At 39.0% G+C, this 20,127-nt stretch overlaps 1 protein-coding gene across 1 annotated transcript in view; it reads right to left on the reverse strand.

Annotated features, from left to right (window-relative positions):
• The window catches only part of ARHGAP28 (Rho GTPase activating protein 28), a 65,571-nt gene that overhangs the window by 13,067 nt on the left and 32,377 nt on the right, over positions 1–20,127 (reverse strand). Inside the window, exons 7-14 of the mRNA XM_022551315.2 lie at positions 18,541–18,683; positions 16,116–16,281; positions 15,897–15,988; positions 13,534–13,611; positions 8,578–8,740; positions 3,754–3,836; positions 799–996; positions 362–475 (exon numbers count right to left, since the gene is read on the reverse strand). Coding sequence (XP_022407023.2) covers positions 362–475; positions 799–996; positions 3,754–3,836; positions 8,578–8,740; positions 13,534–13,611; positions 15,897–15,988; positions 16,116–16,281; positions 18,541–18,683 — 1,037 coding nt within the window. The remainder of the gene's footprint in view (positions 1–361; positions 476–798; positions 997–3,753; positions 3,837–8,577; positions 8,741–13,533; positions 13,612–15,896; positions 15,989–16,115; positions 16,282–18,540; positions 18,684–20,127) is intronic.

Genomic DNA, 20,127 nt, shown 5'->3' on the forward strand with positions numbered 1-20,127 from the left:
AATCACTACAGAAATCTCTATCTCTACTTATTAGATATATTGACTACTGGATTGCCCTTAAATCCAGTTCACAGGGACTGAAATGTTGACTTTCAGCATTTGTAAGAACCATTTTGCCCTTAAGTAATCTTCATGACAGAGATAACTCAAAAACTTCAACTGCAAATCACATAATTCAACAAAATGTAAAGATCACAGTACTCTGTCATGAACACAATTTCCACAATGTTTATAGTTACAAGACTGACACTTTATAAGAATATAACAATTTTGGTTCTAAATTACAAGCTACTTTGTGCATCACTGTGAGAAATAAGAGCCTTGGGTGGCCATGATATTTGTGCATTTATTTAGTTATTACCCCTCGTTCTATGGTCTTCCTCCTTAGCAGCTTTTTGACACTTGGAAGCTGTTTCTTTAACAACATGGTGGCTTCATTCATTCTTCTGACTTGAGCGATTAAGAAAGATGGAACCTGGAGAAGAAACAGAGCTTGACTAGAAGGAAAACACTTGAGTTAAACCTCCCTGGTAGAGTCTGTCTTCTGGCCACTCAGTATCCAGGAACCAGGAACTGTGGTTCTGTCCTCATAAAGATTAGGAAAATCTATGAGGATTCCTGTTGAAAGGAAAATGTGTTCGGGAGCAGCCTTAAGGAATGATAAAGATGCCACCAGCAACCTGGGATTACTGTCTCCCACCTCTCCCTGTGCCTGAGGGCAGTGCTTGCTCATGAGTCTTTACATCTCCTGGGCGCTAGCAGACATGAGAACATCCTAGTCGTCACACTGTCACTCACCTTCCACAACATCTCCTGGTACTTTAGCATCAAGCGGATGATGTGGGCAGCGGTGTTTGCTAAGAGTAATTCTTCACAGTCAGAATGTTTGCTTCTACTGAAGAAAAGATTTGGTGCCATTATGGTAGAAATGTTCCATATACTCATTCGGTTTTTTGATTCGTTGGCAATGACTTTATTGAAGAATGTCATGAGGGCCTGATAGGAAACAGCACAGTGTCACCCGAGTCATTGTAAATTAGGAAAAGGCATCACTGATTACTATCACTCATTTCCATACCCGTTCACTGGGCCTCTGGAAAATTGTCAGAGCTACAGAATGGCTGAATGTGTCATGTTTCCCCTCTAACTGCTTAAAAGTGCTAATGAGAAATGTGAAGAGTTTTTTCATTTCTCTGCTTCATAAAAGTAGCTCCATTTTTATGGAATTTGTTATGTTGGGATCTCTATAAATAATAGTTTGCATTTTCTTATTTTCTTTTATCTTAAACAAGCTTGACAAATATTAAAATTAAACAGTAAACAAGGGAGAGAAAGCACTACAGCTCAAATAAACATGAAATGCAGTTTTGTCGTGAAGGTAGGAAAGTAATTCACTCTTAATTTAAGGCATTACTGTTAAAAATTATTTTCTGTTTCCTTGGGAATGGAAAGTCCATTGAAAAAAATGAGTTTTAAAATAAATAAGTTATGAAATAAATGTCATGGGGATATAACATACAGCATGGTGACTATAGTCAATAATACGGTATTGCATATTTGAAAGTTACAAAGAGTAAATCTTAAAAGTTCTCTCAAGAAAAAAATTTTTGTAATGGTGATGGAGGATAACAAGATTTCCTATGGTGATCATGTTGCAGTGTATACAAATATCAGAACATTATGTTGCTTACTTGAAATTAATATGTTATATGTCAATGATACCTCAATAAAAAATTTAAAAGTAAAGTAAAGAAAAAAAATTAAAGAATAAAAACAACAAAATGAGTATCTCATTCCTCACTTCAAAAATATCTCAGTCAAAAAGCTGAAAACTTTCACTTTTTGGGTGTCATTTTTGTACCGCTTTTCAATTTTGGAATCTTCAGCAGACCAAAGGGAAATGATTACTTGCACCTGTGCTCAGCATTAAAAAAAAATTGAGAAAGCTTAATAAAAGTTTGGCTGAGCCACCAAAGTATAAATGCCTATCAGAACTTTCTAAAATTCACCAAGAGGGCTGAAATCCTAAAAGGAGATGCTCTTTGGTTTTCCAAGTTTGAATTCTGCTATAGTATGTGTAATGAGAAAATGGACAGCACATACTAGTGATAACAGCTAACATTTATTTGAGGGTTTACTGTGAGCCAGGCATTATTCTTAGTACTTTATATACTTCTACTCATTTTATCATCATTCCAAACCCTGTGAGGTAGGTACTATTATTGTTTTACAGATGAGGAAACTAAGATGGGGAGGGATTAAGTAGCTTTGCCCAGCGTCACTTAATTAAGTGGCAGAGCCAGGATCTGATCCAAGGAAGCCTAATTCTTGAGCCAGACATCTTGATCTCTACAACACACTAGCTTCAATCTTCATTCCAGTAACAATTCAGAATGGAAGAGGGAGGGAGAGAGAGAGAGAGACAGAGAGGATCTTCTGTTAGGAATGTACTGAATTCTTTGATAATTGCTACATTCTTAGTTATATGAAAGGGGAAATGACACTTTGACTCAGATATCTGATACTAGATTCATTCCTTTGGATAAAAAAAAAAAAAAAAAAAAAAAAGCATTGTTCAGACAAAGCCAAACCAAAAAAAAACAAAGCTAGTAAATTTCCAGCTTTTGAAAAATACCAAATTGTATTAAAACAGACATTCTTATGCCTTTGCCAGTCCCCATTCTTGGGTGGAGGATATAATATAATTGACATAGATGGTTTCACTTGGGAGGAGGAAAGGTCCTCACCAAACTGAAATGTCTGACAAGGGGTAGCACGAAGACTTATCTTTGTTTTCAGCATCATGTTTACTGGCCTCAAAATTATAACTCTTTCCAACTCATCCTCACCTCAATTTCATTTTAAAGATTCCAAGCACCTGGGGCTTCCCTGGTGGCGCGGTGGCTGAGAGTCCGCCTGCCGATGCAGGGGATGCGGGTTCGTGCCCCGGTCCGGGAAGATCCCACATGGCGTGGAGCGGCTGGGCCCGTGATCTGGGGCTGCTGAGCCTGCGCGTCCGGAGCCTGTGCTCCGCAACGGGAGAGGCCACAACAGTGAGAGGCCCGCGTACCGCAAAAAAAAAAAAAAAGATTCCAAGCACTTGTTGTACTTATAACAGATTTCCTATTGTATACAGAATCATTATCAAAACAGCAACAGAAACTTTGATTTTTACAAACATAAAGCAGAGAAATGAATTTGAAATAAAAGGAGGGATATTTGGGATGGAGACCTATGGAATACAATTCTATCAAATGTTCTATTTTATATTAATGGAGAAATCACTTTTCTGAGCTTAATTTTCTTAATCTGGAAAATGGCAAGGTCCTATCAGGTGATCTGTAAACTTCTGGGATTCTATAATTCTTTAAATTGAATTATGGTAAGATATGAACATTCTAGAAATTTTATTTAAAGCAGGGGTTTCATTCAGTTCTGACATTATTCCATTTAAGTCTTCCATCTTTGCTTCTTCTTCCTACTCCTAACCCTCGCCCAGTGCCTGGCACACTGTAGATGCTCAACATCTCTTAACAGGTTGAATGAACGAAACAAATGTTCAAAGAAGATTCCAGGATTCACATTCTTTCCTGGCTTCCTCAGGAGAACAGCGGTGGGAACAAGGAAAGGCAGAGGGTTTGCTGCAGGCTCAGCTGGTTGGTAGGTTGTCCTCTCAGTTTTCATTTTTCCACCTGAGCCATTTCCTCTGACCAGTAAGAGTCAATGACAGACCATGAGGTTGATGCAACATACCTGGGCTGTGTCCCTGTTGGCCTCAGGCAGTGCCATGATCATGAGGTGTAAGGCTTGAAACTGTACTTTGATGTGAGGCCCTCCTAACAAGAAAACAGAAATAACCACACATTTTGAACAACGCTCACGCATTCTGACAGCATTTCTTGCTAACATCTGGTGGCATAGGAGGGCCCTGACAGCTTTCAGTGGTAAAGACTCAGGTTTCGTGACTGACAATGTACGTCTGTTCACTTGGACAGGAGCCTCAGTCTATCAACTCCTTTTTAGCATCCTAGGATGCCACTGTAGGGGCAGGTGGCCAATGAGATCCTCAAAATTATTCTGGGTCTGTATAACATTTCTCTTTTCAAAGTACTTTCATAGATCTTTCTTTACTTTTATGCTATAAACAGTTGGCTTGAAGCTCAATTCAAGAGAAAATAAATTTTATTTCCGTACGATGAGGCAGCCAAGCATAATAATTAGGAGCAGAGATTCTAGAACCAGATTCAAATTCTGCATGTACTATTTAGTCACTGAGTGACCTTGGGCAGGCTATTTAACCCCTGTTGCTTCTATTTTATCATCCATAAAATGGGAATCGTCATCATACCTACCTCACTGGGCCATTATGAAGGTTAAATGAGCTAAGGTACAGAGTGTTTACACCAGTACCTGTACATAGTTACCTCCGTAGGTGTTTGCTCTTGTTATTATGATCAGTGACGTTTATTTTAGCTCTTAAATGGACATGAAGGGAAGGTAACCACAGTTGGATCTTTGGAGATCCAGAAGATGGCGCCAGAGAGTTGGCATTCTACTACTGTGTGTTCTCAATATTGGCTCTTTTCCCATTTTAGGGAAAGGATTTTAGGAGATCTATTCACAACTGGATAATTCACAGCCAGCTGTGCTGAAAACATAGGGTATTCCAGAGCATCCAGGCTTTGCCTGTTCTTTCTGTATTCTCCCCAAAATGGTCTCTTGGTAGGGAGGTCCTGCAGGGAAGCATGACGTTCTGTAGCCCCCGGGGAGCTCTCAAGTTGAAGGAAGATCTATCCATTTACGGCTCAGTGGATAAAGGCAGTCAGCTGCCTATAGAGTTACTTAGCTTTACAGTAGTGGAGACACTCTCGTGACAAACTACTAGGTCACAGGAGGTCGTGTGCATCCGAGTTAGGAGTACATGATTATTGTGTGTAACCACGTAATGAAGGAACAGCTGGGAGGAGTATTTATAGGCTCATATCATATTGTCTCAGCACAATCCCCATGTGGATTTTTAAAAATTTATGTCAAATTTGTAAACAAAAAATGACACAGGTCCAGGTTGTTTTTGAAAGTGGCTAATGCACACTGATGTGAGTTTGCCTGAATAACAGGCACTAGCAGGAGTATATCTCAGTACAAAGCATTTGGGGACAGATAAGACATTATTTTAGTGCATAAATTGCAGGCTAAGGGCTGTCTATAATTTTCCAATGCAACCCAAAAAAACCTCTGGGGGGAAACAATAGATGCAGATGCAGGCTATTTCCATTAATTCCAGATAAATTACAAAGTTCCCTTTAAGATTAAAAATCTAAACTGGCAAATAATCCATTTTCATTTTGCTTAGAAAACCCGGCTCTACACTGTTTTGTGGTTAATAGTTTTGTAGTTAATTCATTTATTGCACCCTGGTTAAGAGTCATTTTTTTCACTCCTGAGGTCATTATTTTCTCAGAAAGTTATTAAACTTTTCATGAAAGTATCTAAGGTTTGATTGATGAACTATTAGTCTTTTAATTTTATGGGCAATTTTTGGACCAAGTTTGAAAAGAGAAAAGAGAAAGTAATTACACTAGTGGAAAAGACTACATTCTCTGACCTCCGTTTTAGAGTAAATACAGGGGCAGCTTAAACACACAGATGTCCACAGTTCTTCCCTTCAGAAAATCTCATTACAACGAGAGCTTACTCCAGGTGGCAAAAAGGCCATTCTTCCCGATGGCAGCAGCCCAGAACGTTGGGCTTCCTGTGGGGTTGGCTAGTTATCAAATCAATCACGACAATATAGTATTTTTCACTTTCAAAGTCATACAAAGAAATGCGGATCGTCCTGTGAAACTTTTCAGGATATTTTCCAGATTCTCTCCCTTCATTGAAGTGTATTGGCTTCAACATCTGAATAATGATATTAAGAAAAACTAAATATGATTTCCTTCTTAAATATGATTCTCCAAACAGGTTTTACATGGTGATTGACTCCTCCTTGTATAATTCCATAAGACCAAAAAACGAAAAACTAAAACAAAAAAATCCTCTGTGGCACCATTTGTTTTGATGAATTGTTCAGTATATAAACTGCAGATCAAAGTGAAGTTAAGACTTCTGCAGCCTGTTTTCCAGGACAGCAAACTTTACAGAAGATCCTGTGTTTCTCTGACTTAGAAATAGAGGGAGGGAGTTCTGTTTCTGGTATGGCTGAGTAAGCTCCTACCCAATCAACCCTCCTTAAGACAACTGTACACTCTGGACAATGTACAAAAAACAACTACCTGAGGCAATGGAGAATGAACAAAAGCAGGCAGATTTAGGAGGGCATTGGACACTTGGCATTAGGGAATGGCACAGGGAGAGTGTCCAATTTCCGGGCTTTTAGTTTGAAGTCAGGCCATAGACAGCAATGGCATGAGGTGGCTGAAATTCCAAAAGAAAACCCCAATCTTTCTGGCCTGAACAAAGAGAGGGCAGGGTTCAGGAGGACCACAGCCACTGGGAAGTTATGGGGAATCCCAGAAAGGGAAGGTCAAGAGATAGAAGGCCCTAATTCTGGTGTAAAATCCACCCAGATGTTGGATCACCCCATAAACCATGCATATGTGGAGTAGCACAGGTAAGTATTAAATAGCAAACTGTCTGCTTAAATACAAACAAAAAACAAAACTAACCAAAAAACCCCACTCCTTGGAGAAATATTACAGAACACAGAGTTTCCAAAAAAATATTCACAAGGTTCTGGATACAGTTTAAACTTACTTGACATAAACAGTGACCCATTTTCAAGGGAAGAGACAGTCAACAGAGACCAACCCTCAGATGACCCAGATGTTGGAACTAGTTATGAAGCAGCTATCATAACTATGCTCAATGATATGAAGGTAAATATGCTTACAATGAATGAAAAGATAGGGAATGTCAGCAGATAAATAGAAAATAGTTTTAAAGTAGCAACTGGAGATTCTAGAACTGAAAATATACAATATCTGAAATAAAAAAGAATGAAGATTCGAGTCCTGGTCTGGGAAGATCCCACATGCCACGGAGCAACTGGGCCCATGAGCCACAACTACTGAGCCTGCGCGTCTGGAGCTTGTGCTCCACAAGAGAGGCTGCGATAATGAGAGGCCTGCGCACTGTGATGAAGAGTGGTCCCCGCTTGCCACAACTAGAGAAAGCCCTCACACAGAAACGAAGACCCAACACAGCAAAAATAAATAAATAAACTCCTACCCCCAACATCTTCTTTAAAAAAAAAAATAAATAAATAAAATAAAATAAAGAATGAAGAGAACTAGTTCTCTCTTTCTTTCATAAAACAAAAATACTACATCATACAAAGAAAAGAGATACTGGTCACAGCATGTCAATTAAAGCTTAGAAAAGGACTGCCTTGTCTTATATTCTTTTCTCTGAAGACATAGTGGATTATTTTATGAATCTGGTTTAGTTAAAATTTTTAAAGATTTAGAACCAACTAATTTTTAGGACAAATTTTGTCATACAACTTAGGATGTGACTATTATTTTCTATGATTGTGATTTTAAGGATTTTATACTTCTGGTCAACCTGCAGAAGGTTGTAAACTGGCAGATACGGGTAATACTTGCTATGCTCATGTAGTGTTTTAAAATTTGAATTTGTGGCTGACATTTTCAAATGAAGAGTTTCGTCATTAAAGCCTGGATTTTGGCTTTCACTCCTGCATGGTAACCATCATCCAGAGCTGAGCAGTGGCCAACCTCTCTATATGGGATATGTCCTCCCCATCTGGCCACAGTCCCTTTCTGTCCATATAGAATCACCATTTACTTAGCATGCTTATACATATTTAGACTTGTGACTCCTGAATTCTTCAGGTTGGTCGTCAAAGCCCACACTATGTAGCCTCATCCTACTTTTCTAAATTTCTCTCATCACACCTTCTTCAATATTCAACCTTTAGGATGAGATTACTTTCTGACTGCCAAATACAACACACACTGTCCAGTTTCTATACTTTTTATCCAAGTACCTCAGTTAAGGCCTCATCTATGTGACTTTTTAAGTTTCAGAAACACTATGTGATACTGTAATTTTCAGAGACAAAACACCTTCTTACTGCATGCTACATCATCAGACCCAGGACCTCGGATTTAAAGAAGGGAGAGATCTTATATTTTTTGAAGGACTATTATACACCAGACACTATCCTAGATGTCTTCATTCAATACCCACAACAGCCCTGACAAGTAATTATTATCTGTAATTTACAGGTGCAGCAGTGAAGCTCAGAAAGGTTGACTGCATAGTTAACAGATGGTTGAGCAGGAATTCAAATCTCAAGAGCCAGGTCTTTCTGTAACCCTCTCTGCCTTCTAATGATTATAAAACCCTCTAAATCATATCAACCAGACTCAGAAATATAAACATGTGAAGAGATGACAGTTTACCATCAAACTCAATAGCTCATCAAGCAGTACCAGGAAATAGCAAATCTAGACATTTATGATCTCATCTGATTGTGCATATTTCTTCTGCTCTGTGCCACTTTATTGACCTTGTAACTTAGTCCATTCACACTTAACTTCTTCCACCTACTTTCCATTAGAGTGATGAAAGCAGGTATATATTCCACAGGGAAGAGAGAGGTGGGTAGTTCTCTGAAAAATGCTTTCAACATTACTGCAGCTTCTCTGTGGCACATTTTCTCCCATTTAAACTTATCGGCATTAAACTTGGCATCCAGTTCTTCACGGTATTGCTGAAAATCAAGGAAGATAGTGAGTTTTACCACCTGATCCTCCCCCTTTAAAAACTATCATTACATAAACTATTTTTGTAATTAGACTGAAAAGCCAATATCTACTAAGCTTATCTTTTTTCAACATGATTAAAGAACTGAAATGGCTATTTCTGAATATATCTTAATTTTAAGTTTTCTAAAATCCTTTTAGAATAATGTTAATCTTAAAATAATTTGCCATCTATACAAATACGGAAGTTCTTTACTCAGATCATAGTTTCATTTATATGGTTTTGGTAGAACACTGCCTATGCCCACATCATAAATGCACTGCTAGATTTTGACAAAGCCTCCACTTCCCCCTTTTCTTCAATGATGCCTTCCTTCTGCCACCCTGTCTTCTGTTTCTAAATTAGATCAAGAATGTATGCCTCTTGGCTAGTTCACATACAGAATGAGAAATATCCCAACAAAGGAACTCTGACCTCACTGCAACATGCACGCCAATGATATCTTCCTGGAGCAGTTACAGCAAAGTTTTATGCCAAGATGTACACATGTCTTCCACATGTCTGCATGTTTGCCCAATCCTTCGTAAGGTTGGAAACACTGTGTAAATACTTTTTAAAACAATCACTAATCGTCCTTAAGTTTTACTTGGGTTATACATTTTACATTATTAATTCATTTGACGACCAGTGCCCCCCATTCTACTGCTCCCTTGAATTAGAGTTTACCAGTAATACCAGGCAGTTATAGTCAGTTTCCAAACTGACAATAACTGCTTCAAAAAGGATTCTTAAAAAAAAAAAAAGGGGAAAACTCTGAAAATCCTTAAGGCCTTTGCTTTATTCTCATGAGACGCCTAAGTCTTCCAGCCTTGAACATGTAAGAGAAGCCAGAGAACGACAAGGTGAGATTTATCTTTCCTGACAGGCAGGCGGAAAAGTGATTTGGGGGAGCTCGGAGCTCGGCACTGGCTGGGAAGCAGGCCAGAGATGCAGAAAGCAGTTATCGGGCTAGGGCACCATTTCTGGTGATGGATCATCGAGGACTTAACCTGGATAAGCAGTTGTAGGATAGAAAGAAGAGGTGGCATTTAAGAAACGCCTAGGAGGGAAAATTCTCAAGAATCAGTAATGGATTGAACATGAGACTCAGAGGGAGAAATAACAGTCCAGGATGACTCTCAGATTGCTAGCTGGAGTAATGGGCAGATGGAGGTGTTGTTAACAGGAAATAGAGGGGGAGGAGTAAATGTTTTCCGTCCACTGCCTGGTACCACTGCCATAAGGCAAAGGGGAAACTGTTTTGCAAGTGGGCAGGAAGTATTGGCAAGAGCAGAATAATTCAAATCCACTGCCCACAGACCTGTGCCACAGGAAGCTACCTGAAACCTAAGAGGCAACATGGCACCAGGGTCAAGGGCAGGCTCTATAACCACATTCTTTAGGTGTTTATCCTAATTCCACAACTGCCTAGTTGTAGGCCTGTGAGATTTCTCGCTCCATAAGACGGATATTAGGGATTTCCCCAGCAATCCAGTGGTTAAGACTCCAAGCTTCCAATGCAGGGGGCGTGGGTTTGGTCCCTGGTCAGGGAACTAAGATCCCACATGTCGTGTGGTACAGCCAAAATTTTAAAAAATAAATAAATAAAATAAAGTCAAGAGCAATCATATTTTTTTTAAAAGATGGATATTAGAACAACCTCACAGAGATTAAATTGGATACTACAATGTAGAGCTCAGGGGGCAGGGCCTGCATACAGAGAGTGCTCAGGAAATGCTGACTGCACTTACCCTCCCCTCGTCTGGGTCTGCTACAACCTCTAGTGTTACTACTACAGGAAACCCATGTGTATGTGGTGTGGATATTCTGGTAATAACAGCACCTCGTCTTGTCTAGACGGCCAGCGTGAGACAAACGGAGAAGTTTGGACCAGAGCACAGTGGAAGTAGGAGCAGAGCTGACATGTCCACAGTGGTCCTAAACATGAAGCCCTATGAACCAGGGGCTGAGTCTTCCTTGCCAGAGATGTGTACATGTTAAAAAAAAGTCATGCTTTCTGTCCACTGTTAATGAGAGCACCAGGCAAGGGTCAGGAGCCATGTCCTTCAATCTCCTCTGAGCAAATATATAACCTGCTTCCAATTTTGAGGTAATTTTATAAAAATGCAAATAACCTGCTTTCAGCTTCAAAAACCAGTTCAGGAAGGGACACCAGCAGACCAGGTAACATCACTATAAACCATTTAGAGCAGCCTCCGAATAACTGACACGAGTCAAAAAAGAAAACCGTGCATGTCAAACCAGTCTGCCTTCTTCCATGAAATATACTCCCCGGTGTTTGGCTCAAATTTCTGTCATTTTTGGAAAAGAAAATCACTGGAAACACCAAAGCATTAAATTGGTTCCAAATGATCTGAGGCCTCACATCCAGGAATGGGCTGGGCAGTTATGTGCCCCGTGTGGCTAAAACCAGCAGCGTCCCCCGGGGCTACTCCCCTGTGAGTCTAACCAGGACTTGAAAGCACAACCCAGGCTGGCTTCTTCATAATGATACCTTAGTGTTAGCGTCATCCACTTGGCACAATTTGAGGATAATTACAATGGTTTTTTTTTTTTTAACTTTCTTTCCCCAAGCACATTCGTAGATGAAAAATTTTTTTAAAGTTTAAAGTTTGAACAAAGAAGAGAAATAAAGGCCCCTTTACTATATCAAGTTACAATGCCTTTCTAACTGCAATACTCCCGTTTCTGTTCACTGGCCCGGAGTTCTTTCACATTGGCTTTCTTGGAGCTCAAACCACGAAAACATCTGGATTACATTTTTCGGACTAATAAGAGATGGAATAAATAGGCTAAAACTACATAAAACCTATTAAGGGCCAAAAGGGACTTTTACCTAAATGTGGTTCAGGAATGCATGTGCCTATTAGAACACGTTAAATGAATTATTGGCCTTTGATAAGTATTTTTCAGTCAAAGATTAGCTAAAGAAAAGCAACTTGTGCTATGATGTTAAAGTTCATACACACAAGAAATGTTGTGTAATGTTGTCTCCTTTTGATTATTTTCAAAAATAGAATTTTAAGTCATATCCATTATGTTCCCCCTACACACACACAAACACACACACACACAGTAAGAGTCAGTAAGAATATGTGCGAATACAACTTCCCTATTATAGAGGGAGGTTTAGAGGGATGGAGTCTAATTCTGTTTAGGAAATTCATTTTCCTGACTTCATTTTGGTTCTCTGACTCTACAGATATAACCACAAAGACTTAACCAAAACTAGTAACAGCTTTTGTCCTCAGATTTAGGATACATTTATTTAGAAGTATATATAAAAAACATACCTGTGAGAACCTGAAACAAAAAGTAGATCCCATTCAGAGAGGACAAACCTTAAGGATCCACTAGGAATTTTCCTGCCTTCCAAACGAACTTGTGCCAGTATTTAGTAATTTCTACTCCCAGGGAAGTCACAGCCCCCCCAAATGCGCTGATCCCTCTGTCACTGGCAAAGTGCAGAGCACTGCTCAGGTCTCCCTTCAAAAAAGAGCTGGCTGTTCATTGGCAAAAATGCAGGTAGCTGACTCCCCAGGTGCTGGCACCTTCTGACTGGCCTCAGGTCCTTCCCTGCAGGCAGCCCCAGCAGTGACAGTGCAGCGTGGAGCTGACAGGGCACAGGGAGAGAGTCCCACCTGCACCCGGTCTGAGGCTCAGCCCGCCCAAGCCCACCTCCTCCCCCTTGATCCTTGAGAAGCACGGTCCCTCGATAACCGTCTTCTACTCCTAACTCTGTCCCAACACCTGCTTCCTGGAGCTTCCAATAGACACAGCCTATTTACCCTCAGTTTCCCCTTTGAAAAATATCTCGTCATACGTCTATATAAAAACTCTGAGACTTCTGATACAACTAGAATTTCCCAAAACATGTGCCCAGATGAATTAGTGAAGAGATGCTTTCCTGCCCCTACACAATTCCTTTTACTAGTTCAAACACAACCAAGTTCACTTTTCCCTCTCCCTGAGACTTTTTTTTCAAGGATTCATTATTGAGAACTGCTCATGTTTCCATGCCCACCCACCAGGGGAATGTACAGGGCAGGGAGGGACGCTTCATCGTGGAGGCGCACCGGCACACAAAGTGGGATATCTTACTGGAAATTTATGAGAAAAGCTTTTCTTTCCTAACAATTCTTTTTTTTTGCTGTACTTGAAGAGTTTCCCACCATCCAGAGGTAGGAAAGTAAAGGAATTCACATTGCATGGATGGTTTTATATGTAGAAACTAACATTACCTTAAATGGAATTGGGTTTTAGAGCTGCTGAGTGGTGTTCTAGTGGTTACAGCCATTCCTACAAATTCTTATAAGGACTTCCATTAAAAGGAAAGCCAAAGAATGTTTCTAAGTTTGAAGCAATTGACAATGGAAATCAGGGATCATCTAATACTGGCTTAGTGAATTCCGTGACTGAGAGGAACACAAAAAAGCTAAACTGTTTAACACAAAAAACAATGATGGGACATTTCAACTTTACCAAATTAAAGACAAGCAGCAGTTTTTGATAGTGAATTGATGTGTTCTTTCATTGTTGTTGGCTTTTTATTGTTGTTGTTTTAGTTTAAAGGAATACACAACTCAGGATCATGGAACACAGGTACTGAGGAAAGCTCTATAGGGCCAAGTGGTAGTATCAAAAAAATAACAACAAACAACTGGACACACCTGATGCCTGTGTGAACTTGGGTCTAGCTAGCTGAGATCTCTAACGAGGAAGAGAGAAAATGTTTGGTACCTTGACTTTAGCAGTACATCCTGAAAGTCGAAAAATCCCTTCAGATTCCAGACCCGATTCTTCAACTTTCTGAAAGAACTGGAAAGCAATGATACATTACAAAAATAAATACCTCCATATGATTACAAACATTTGAAATAATAATGATGATGAAAACAATCGATACATTACCAAGCATGCCTAGTTAAATGTTCACACTCTCCCAGGAGGTCGACATTAGCCTCCAATTTGCAAATGAGGAAATGGAGACTTAGAGCTGTTTTCCACTTTCCCCAGGGTCAACCTCAAAAGTAATGGCACCAACTCTCTCAAGCTCGTGCTCTTAACCAAGAAACTACACTGCCACTTAACTATTTTAAGATCTGATTACTGTATCTCTTTCTGCAGATTGACCAATAAGAAAAGATCCTAAATTTACTATCATTAGTTGCACTATTCTGGCTAAGAAACTACAGGGATTCTCGAAATCTGACCAAGGGATTACATACTGTAAAGGCTTATAGGTCTCATGAGCTCTCATGGTAATGATGATGGTTTATTATTAAATAATATAAACACTAACGCTGATTGTGCACTTACTGTGTGTCAGATAACATTCTCAGCACTTTACGTACATTAACTTACTTAACCCTCACAATAATCCTATGAGGCGGGTACTAGTGGAATCCCCATTCTACTGCTGAGGAGACTGAGGCACGGAAAGGAGAAAGGATCTGCCCACGTTCACACAGCAAGAGCAGGATCCAGAGTCTCTGCCATTTTCCCTTCATGAAATGACGGTGCCTGGAGCTAAGGTAGCTCCTGTAGGTATGAAGAGAAGTAGATATTTAGGAGGAAGAAACATGTTCATAAGAAAAGACTCTCCCACGGGAGTAGAAGAGCAATGCCTCAAGCTGTCTTAAATGAGGAGCAGTAACTAGAGCTAGCACCTACTGAGATGCTAATACGAGATAAACCCGGATTTAGTTTTAACTAGCATTTATTGTGCACCTTCCATGTGCTAGGATTTTGCACCTACTTAACAATATAAATTCTTGTGTTGAATCTTCTCAGTCTTAGATTTTTATGCATTTTCTTCAGACTCTGTCCTTTCACTGGAGGACAAAGGGCATTATTCTGGTTCTAATTCAAGGAACGAAAGGAAATCTTAGAGTCACCATGGATTTGGCCTTGGATATACATACTGTGTTCCTTTTTGCATCTACCTCTTGTGTGTTCTTGGGCAAGTTACCTCACCCTACGATGCCTCCGTTGCCTCACCAGTAGAAGGGAGATGATAACACCGACCTCTTGGGGCTGCTCGGTGCTGTCCAGACGTGACAAGGTACAGACGGCCAGGTGCAGGGGAGGTGCCCTACAGACGCGCACACTGGGTGTCGCCCGCATCCTCTGGCCCCCTGGTTGCCATCTTCCCTGCTCCTATTGGCAGCCAATCAATCACCTGATTTGAGGAGCAGCTCAATTTGAGGTATTGGTAGCAAAATTAAGGAAGATAGTAAAGAGACATAGAATTGTTATTGTGAATAAAGTAAGTATGTTTCCTCACTCAGTATTTTCACATATCATTTAAAAATTGAATTGAAAATTCAACAAGATTTGTGTTTAGGGCTTGGAATTTTACTTGTGCCACTGGATGTCACTGTTGAATAAATACATAATTAAACCAGTGTAAATTGTTGGCTATAAAAAAACGTGACACAAAAGCAAATGAGCCACTAACCAGTGATGGTCACAGAGAAACCACATACGATAGTTCAGGTAACATCAGTTTCAAAACCTCCCAAACCAAAATTCTTCTTTGTCTAAATGGATCGTACCTTCTCAGTCATACCTCAAACACCACCAGAATAAGCTGATTTTTAGACTTTATTTAGCTTTGTCTGGAAAATTCATTTAAACAATTATACATACACATTTAAAAACACCCAACCTGTGATATATCTCAGCAAATACTTGTATGATTAGTAAATGGACTGCTAATAATTAAGTCATCTCTTATACAGGACAGAATAATCAAATACACACACACACACAAACACATACATACACACAAATAACATTTTTTAAATATTCAAAGAAATATAAATGAAGGAAGCCATGTGACAGAGCATCTGCACTCATCACCTGATGCTTTATGATCAGACAATGAAACAGGCTCCAGAAGTTCTCAGCAAGGCAGGCATGCCCAAGTGTTTGTGGATGTCATGTGGATGTATGGAGGAAACCCGGAAATCACCAAGGCCCAAGTCCTAATAGGGCTTTAGTGTCTTTAAATCTAGAGGAAAATTCATTAGTGGGTTTACAAATAGCACATTGCAAGCACAGGGCTCTATTAAATCCCCCTTTATTTACATTGAACTCACTTTTTGTAACACAAGGGGAACTTTCACTCCGGCATCTTTCCTTCGGTCATTTTCCAGCAGGACTGTAAGAGGAACTCCAAAAATCCCACTGTCTTCATTGTAAAATAGGTGAGAAAGAAAAAAGAATCAGAAAAGCACCGTCTTATTCCCATGTATCAAAGTCTTAAAGCCAGAATAAGTCTTTTTGTTTTGTTTTGTTTTCAGAATAAGTCTTAATACCTCGTCCTTTTACTTTCTCCGTTTTGTTTCTTTTTAGTTGAATACGAAAGGCATCAAAAAAGGCCGTCAATTCAATCAGAGAGAGATGGCGGATTTTCTTCATGTCTTCAGCAGACAGATCTCCTGCTTCAGTTAGGCCAAATCTGGTTTTCTGAACAATAAATTTCTAAAATACATATTGAGGATATTTATTTTTTATGGCAAAGGAAAATTATTATACCTTCATTCAAATGCCACCTGGACATTCTAAGTCTGTACAGCAAGACATGCTATTCATAAAAAAAATCTCTGAGGAGCATGCTGCATCACAGAAAGATTATGAATATGATTTTTAGAACATCTGCAGATCACTACTACACTAAATTGAAACAAAATAGTGATCTGAAGTATACCATAACGTCATCATCACAACTGTGATGTAAAGAATGTAGGTAATTTCTCAACTGAAACTGATTGCACCTGCTTGCTGAGACAATAGTTATTCTACCTTAAAAATCAAATGTAGGTAATTCAGAATATTCTTAAAAAAGAAAAATGCACAGAAAGTGCCAAATAATTCTACTATCATTTTGAAGCCAATTATATTGTTATAGTCTCCATTTCCACACTAGGAAACAAAATACACTAAAAGAACAATAAAAAACCCTTCAACAGTCCAGAAATATTGTGAAGACTATAAGAAGTAAGACCTTTAAAAAACAAGAGATTGTTCTTGTAATAAATAACAGAAATATTACATATAAGTAATAATAATAAAATATAAGTATTATATAAGTTAATATATAATTACATAATAAGTAAAATATAAATTTTATATTTAAGTATATATATAAAATCCATAACAAATACCTTGCTCTCAGAAAACCTGGTATTGAAAGAAAATGGCTAAAGTAGAAATATACAATAGTTATTTAAATTACAAAGTTGTAAGTATACATTCTCCATAGGAGTTCCCTAAACTAGAGCTTCCTTGGGATTTTTAAAGCATCTTCCAATTCATTCATTCATTTATTCATTCATTCAACAACTGTTCTTTGAAATTCCAAGCATTTAAAAGCTAAACAACAAAACATAGGGTGTGGTCTGAGGTATACCTTGTGCTATTAAACACTTGGTTATTTTACCTTCTTTCTGAGACCAAGGCCCCACATGACAATAATACATAACAAGAACAGCAACACAACAAGAACTGCAATCATTACTGAGCAATTATTGACACTACGTGCTACACCCTATGCAGAGCTCTTCATGGGAGGCTGCCCTGCACCCCAGGTGAGCCCAAACTCAGGAGGAGACAGACATGATGAGGAGACTGGGGGTCAGCATCCTCTCTTGGACAATTCTCTCCAAAGATTCAGAGGGACTCCCCCTGCAACCAGAGTCCCAGAGCTGGGTTCCCTCTTTTGTCCCAGAATGCCACTGTGCCCTCCGACATAGAGGCTGCATAGGGTCCAGGAGGGGTTCTGAAGATGGACACGTGTAGGTTTAAATTCTGTTTCTGCCTCCTATTAGCTGTGAAGATTTGGATATGTTACTTAGCTTGTTTGGGCCTCAGTTTCCTCAACTGTAAAATGGGAGCAATCACTAGGATGATGAGAACTAGAATACCTGCTGCAGTGTCTGGCCCATAGAAGGCTCCTGGTGGGTCTTACAGATCTTGCCCTGTCCTCTTCCCCTCCTTCACAGGAATGGTCCAGGCCACCTGGGGCAAAGCCTCTGCCTGATTCTAGATGACTCATTCCTCTAGCCCTGAAACTGCCTGAGCCCTGCTCATCATGCCTCCAGCCCTGATCAGCACAGAATATTCAGGACTCCACATCTTGAACTCTTCACAAATGCATTGACTGAGTAGCAAATAGATCAGTGTAGCATATTTCCTGTATTGGGCTTTCAGAATATAATTATCCTGGATATATATAATGAGGCTTTCAGGCTAATGAAGTATGTAGCTCTACTTTCCCATCCCATAATAATATTACAAATTCTTGAATTTATTTTTGATGAGTTTTTAGTGTCTGCCCTATAAGCTCTCACTTCTTATTGTTAATGACTGTGACTTTCTGACATGTGGCTTCTAATGCACAAGTAGGTATACAGTTACAGTTAGAACTGGCATCAACCTATAAGTAAAGTAAGGATAGAAAGTGCATGAAAGCACACAAGCCAAGTGGAAATCCTATTTCATCTATAAAGCAGTACGCAAGCATATACCCTAGCAACTCTTCCTCAACCCAGGGCTGCCAGGTACAGCCAGGCAGGCTGTGTACTGCACAACAAATAATGTCCCTGGTGTGATGCAACACTGATGCCTGGCCTCTCCCCATGCCCTTGTGCACACACAAAGAAATTTTTAAAAAAATCCTAGTTTGTCCCACAGAGAAGTCACAGGAAGCTAGTGGAATAATCATGAAAGGTTTTTACTTACAGGTAAAACATAGTCTTCTTTCTTAAAATCTGACTTCTTCAATTTATTTCTTTTTGGAGCCTCTGTAACCATTTCTGAATAAGATACTTCAAAGGACAGCTCTTCAGCTTGTAGTGGAATGTCCTTTTCCAGATATTCATCATCTAAAGAACAGAGGATGTGGAATATTTAATACGCCATTTAATCAATCAATACCATTTACTGTAAAATAAGCACAAAATGTTTACAAGTTAATCCATAAGCACATTAGAATGTTTACATCCAGGAAAAGCATTAGACTCACCCAGAATGATTTCAGTTAAGCAATTAATGTAGTGTCATCAGATTTCCACATGAACAAACTTCTATAATCATTATCCAAGCAAACTTTCTATTTAATCTGATGTTTTTAATTTTAGATGTTTATGTCTCATGAAAAGCATTGAAGATTAATTAGAAAGACAAAAATGAAATATTTCTATATATTCTCATGATATTAAAATTAAGTCCATCCAGACCCAACGTTGCTGCTATTGGGGAAGCAAAAGCTTAAAGCAGAGGGAGAAAGGGTGGAGGCCCCACAGGAAATTCCTGCCTACTTTCATTCCTCTTGGGTTTTTCCCAAACTGTGGAACTGTGCCTCTTAAGATTTGTTCAAATTCAGTTTGCCCTTCACTGCTAGATTTGTTCAGGTGAATTAATCCTAATTCTTGTAATTTTGTATCGTTACCTGACCTCGTATGATGTACATTACAAAGCTAAATGGGTGACAAGTACTGTCCCGTATCCATGTTTCTCTCAAGTCTGAAATCAAGCCAATAGATTCCTTACCAAAAACAAGTGAAATCATTTGAGTAAACCTAAATCTGATATTTGACTAAGAGTTTGGCTTGCCATCTTGTTTCATTGCCTGGCAAAACTGTTCATATGTCATGAAAAGAATTATTTGATTACAAAAAAAAGAGCTCATCTCTTTTACCCTCTTCTATAGACAGTGACTAAATGAAAACCAAACAGAACAAAAGGAACAAAAGATAGAAATGACAGAAGACCTAGTTAACCTCAATTAAAAGTTTAACAGAGAAATTTGTAAATCAACAAATTTAAAATTCTAAACAGTTATACTGAATTAAAACACAATAAATGGATACAGTAAGAACTTAGAAAATAATGAGGGCACAGTTAAGATTTTCACTCATCATACAGAGGCTTGCATGCAAATCAGAGTAAGATTAATTGTTAAATAAAACGCTAACTTCTTAAGGACCTATGGACAGATTCTTTGGACAGTGTTGATTATACAGGCCGATGCTCCAAATCACCAGACGACTCCAGGTAGACTTTTATCTTTTAGTGGTATGAGTTGAACTGAATAACAATATGGCAGCAAATAGAATGATGTGGAATAATTTACAGCAAATCCATTCTCTTCGATTTTTCTTTTTTTTTGGAAACAGCTTTATTAAAATGTAATCCACATGCCTAGAATTCACTTATTTGAAGTGTATAGTCAACGGTTTTTAGGATATTTGCAGAGTTGTACAACCATCGATCAATTTTAGAACATTTTCATCACCCCAACTTATTTGAGTTTTGAAGCTAATGCTG

The sequence above is a fragment of the Delphinapterus leucas genome, chromosome 14, assembly GCF_059928025.1.
Source record: "Delphinapterus leucas isolate spDelLeu-1000000601 "Yukka" chromosome 14, BTC_Dleu_Yukka2, whole genome shotgun sequence".
Taxonomy (NCBI): domain Eukaryota; kingdom Metazoa; phylum Chordata; class Mammalia; order Artiodactyla; family Monodontidae; genus Delphinapterus; species Delphinapterus leucas.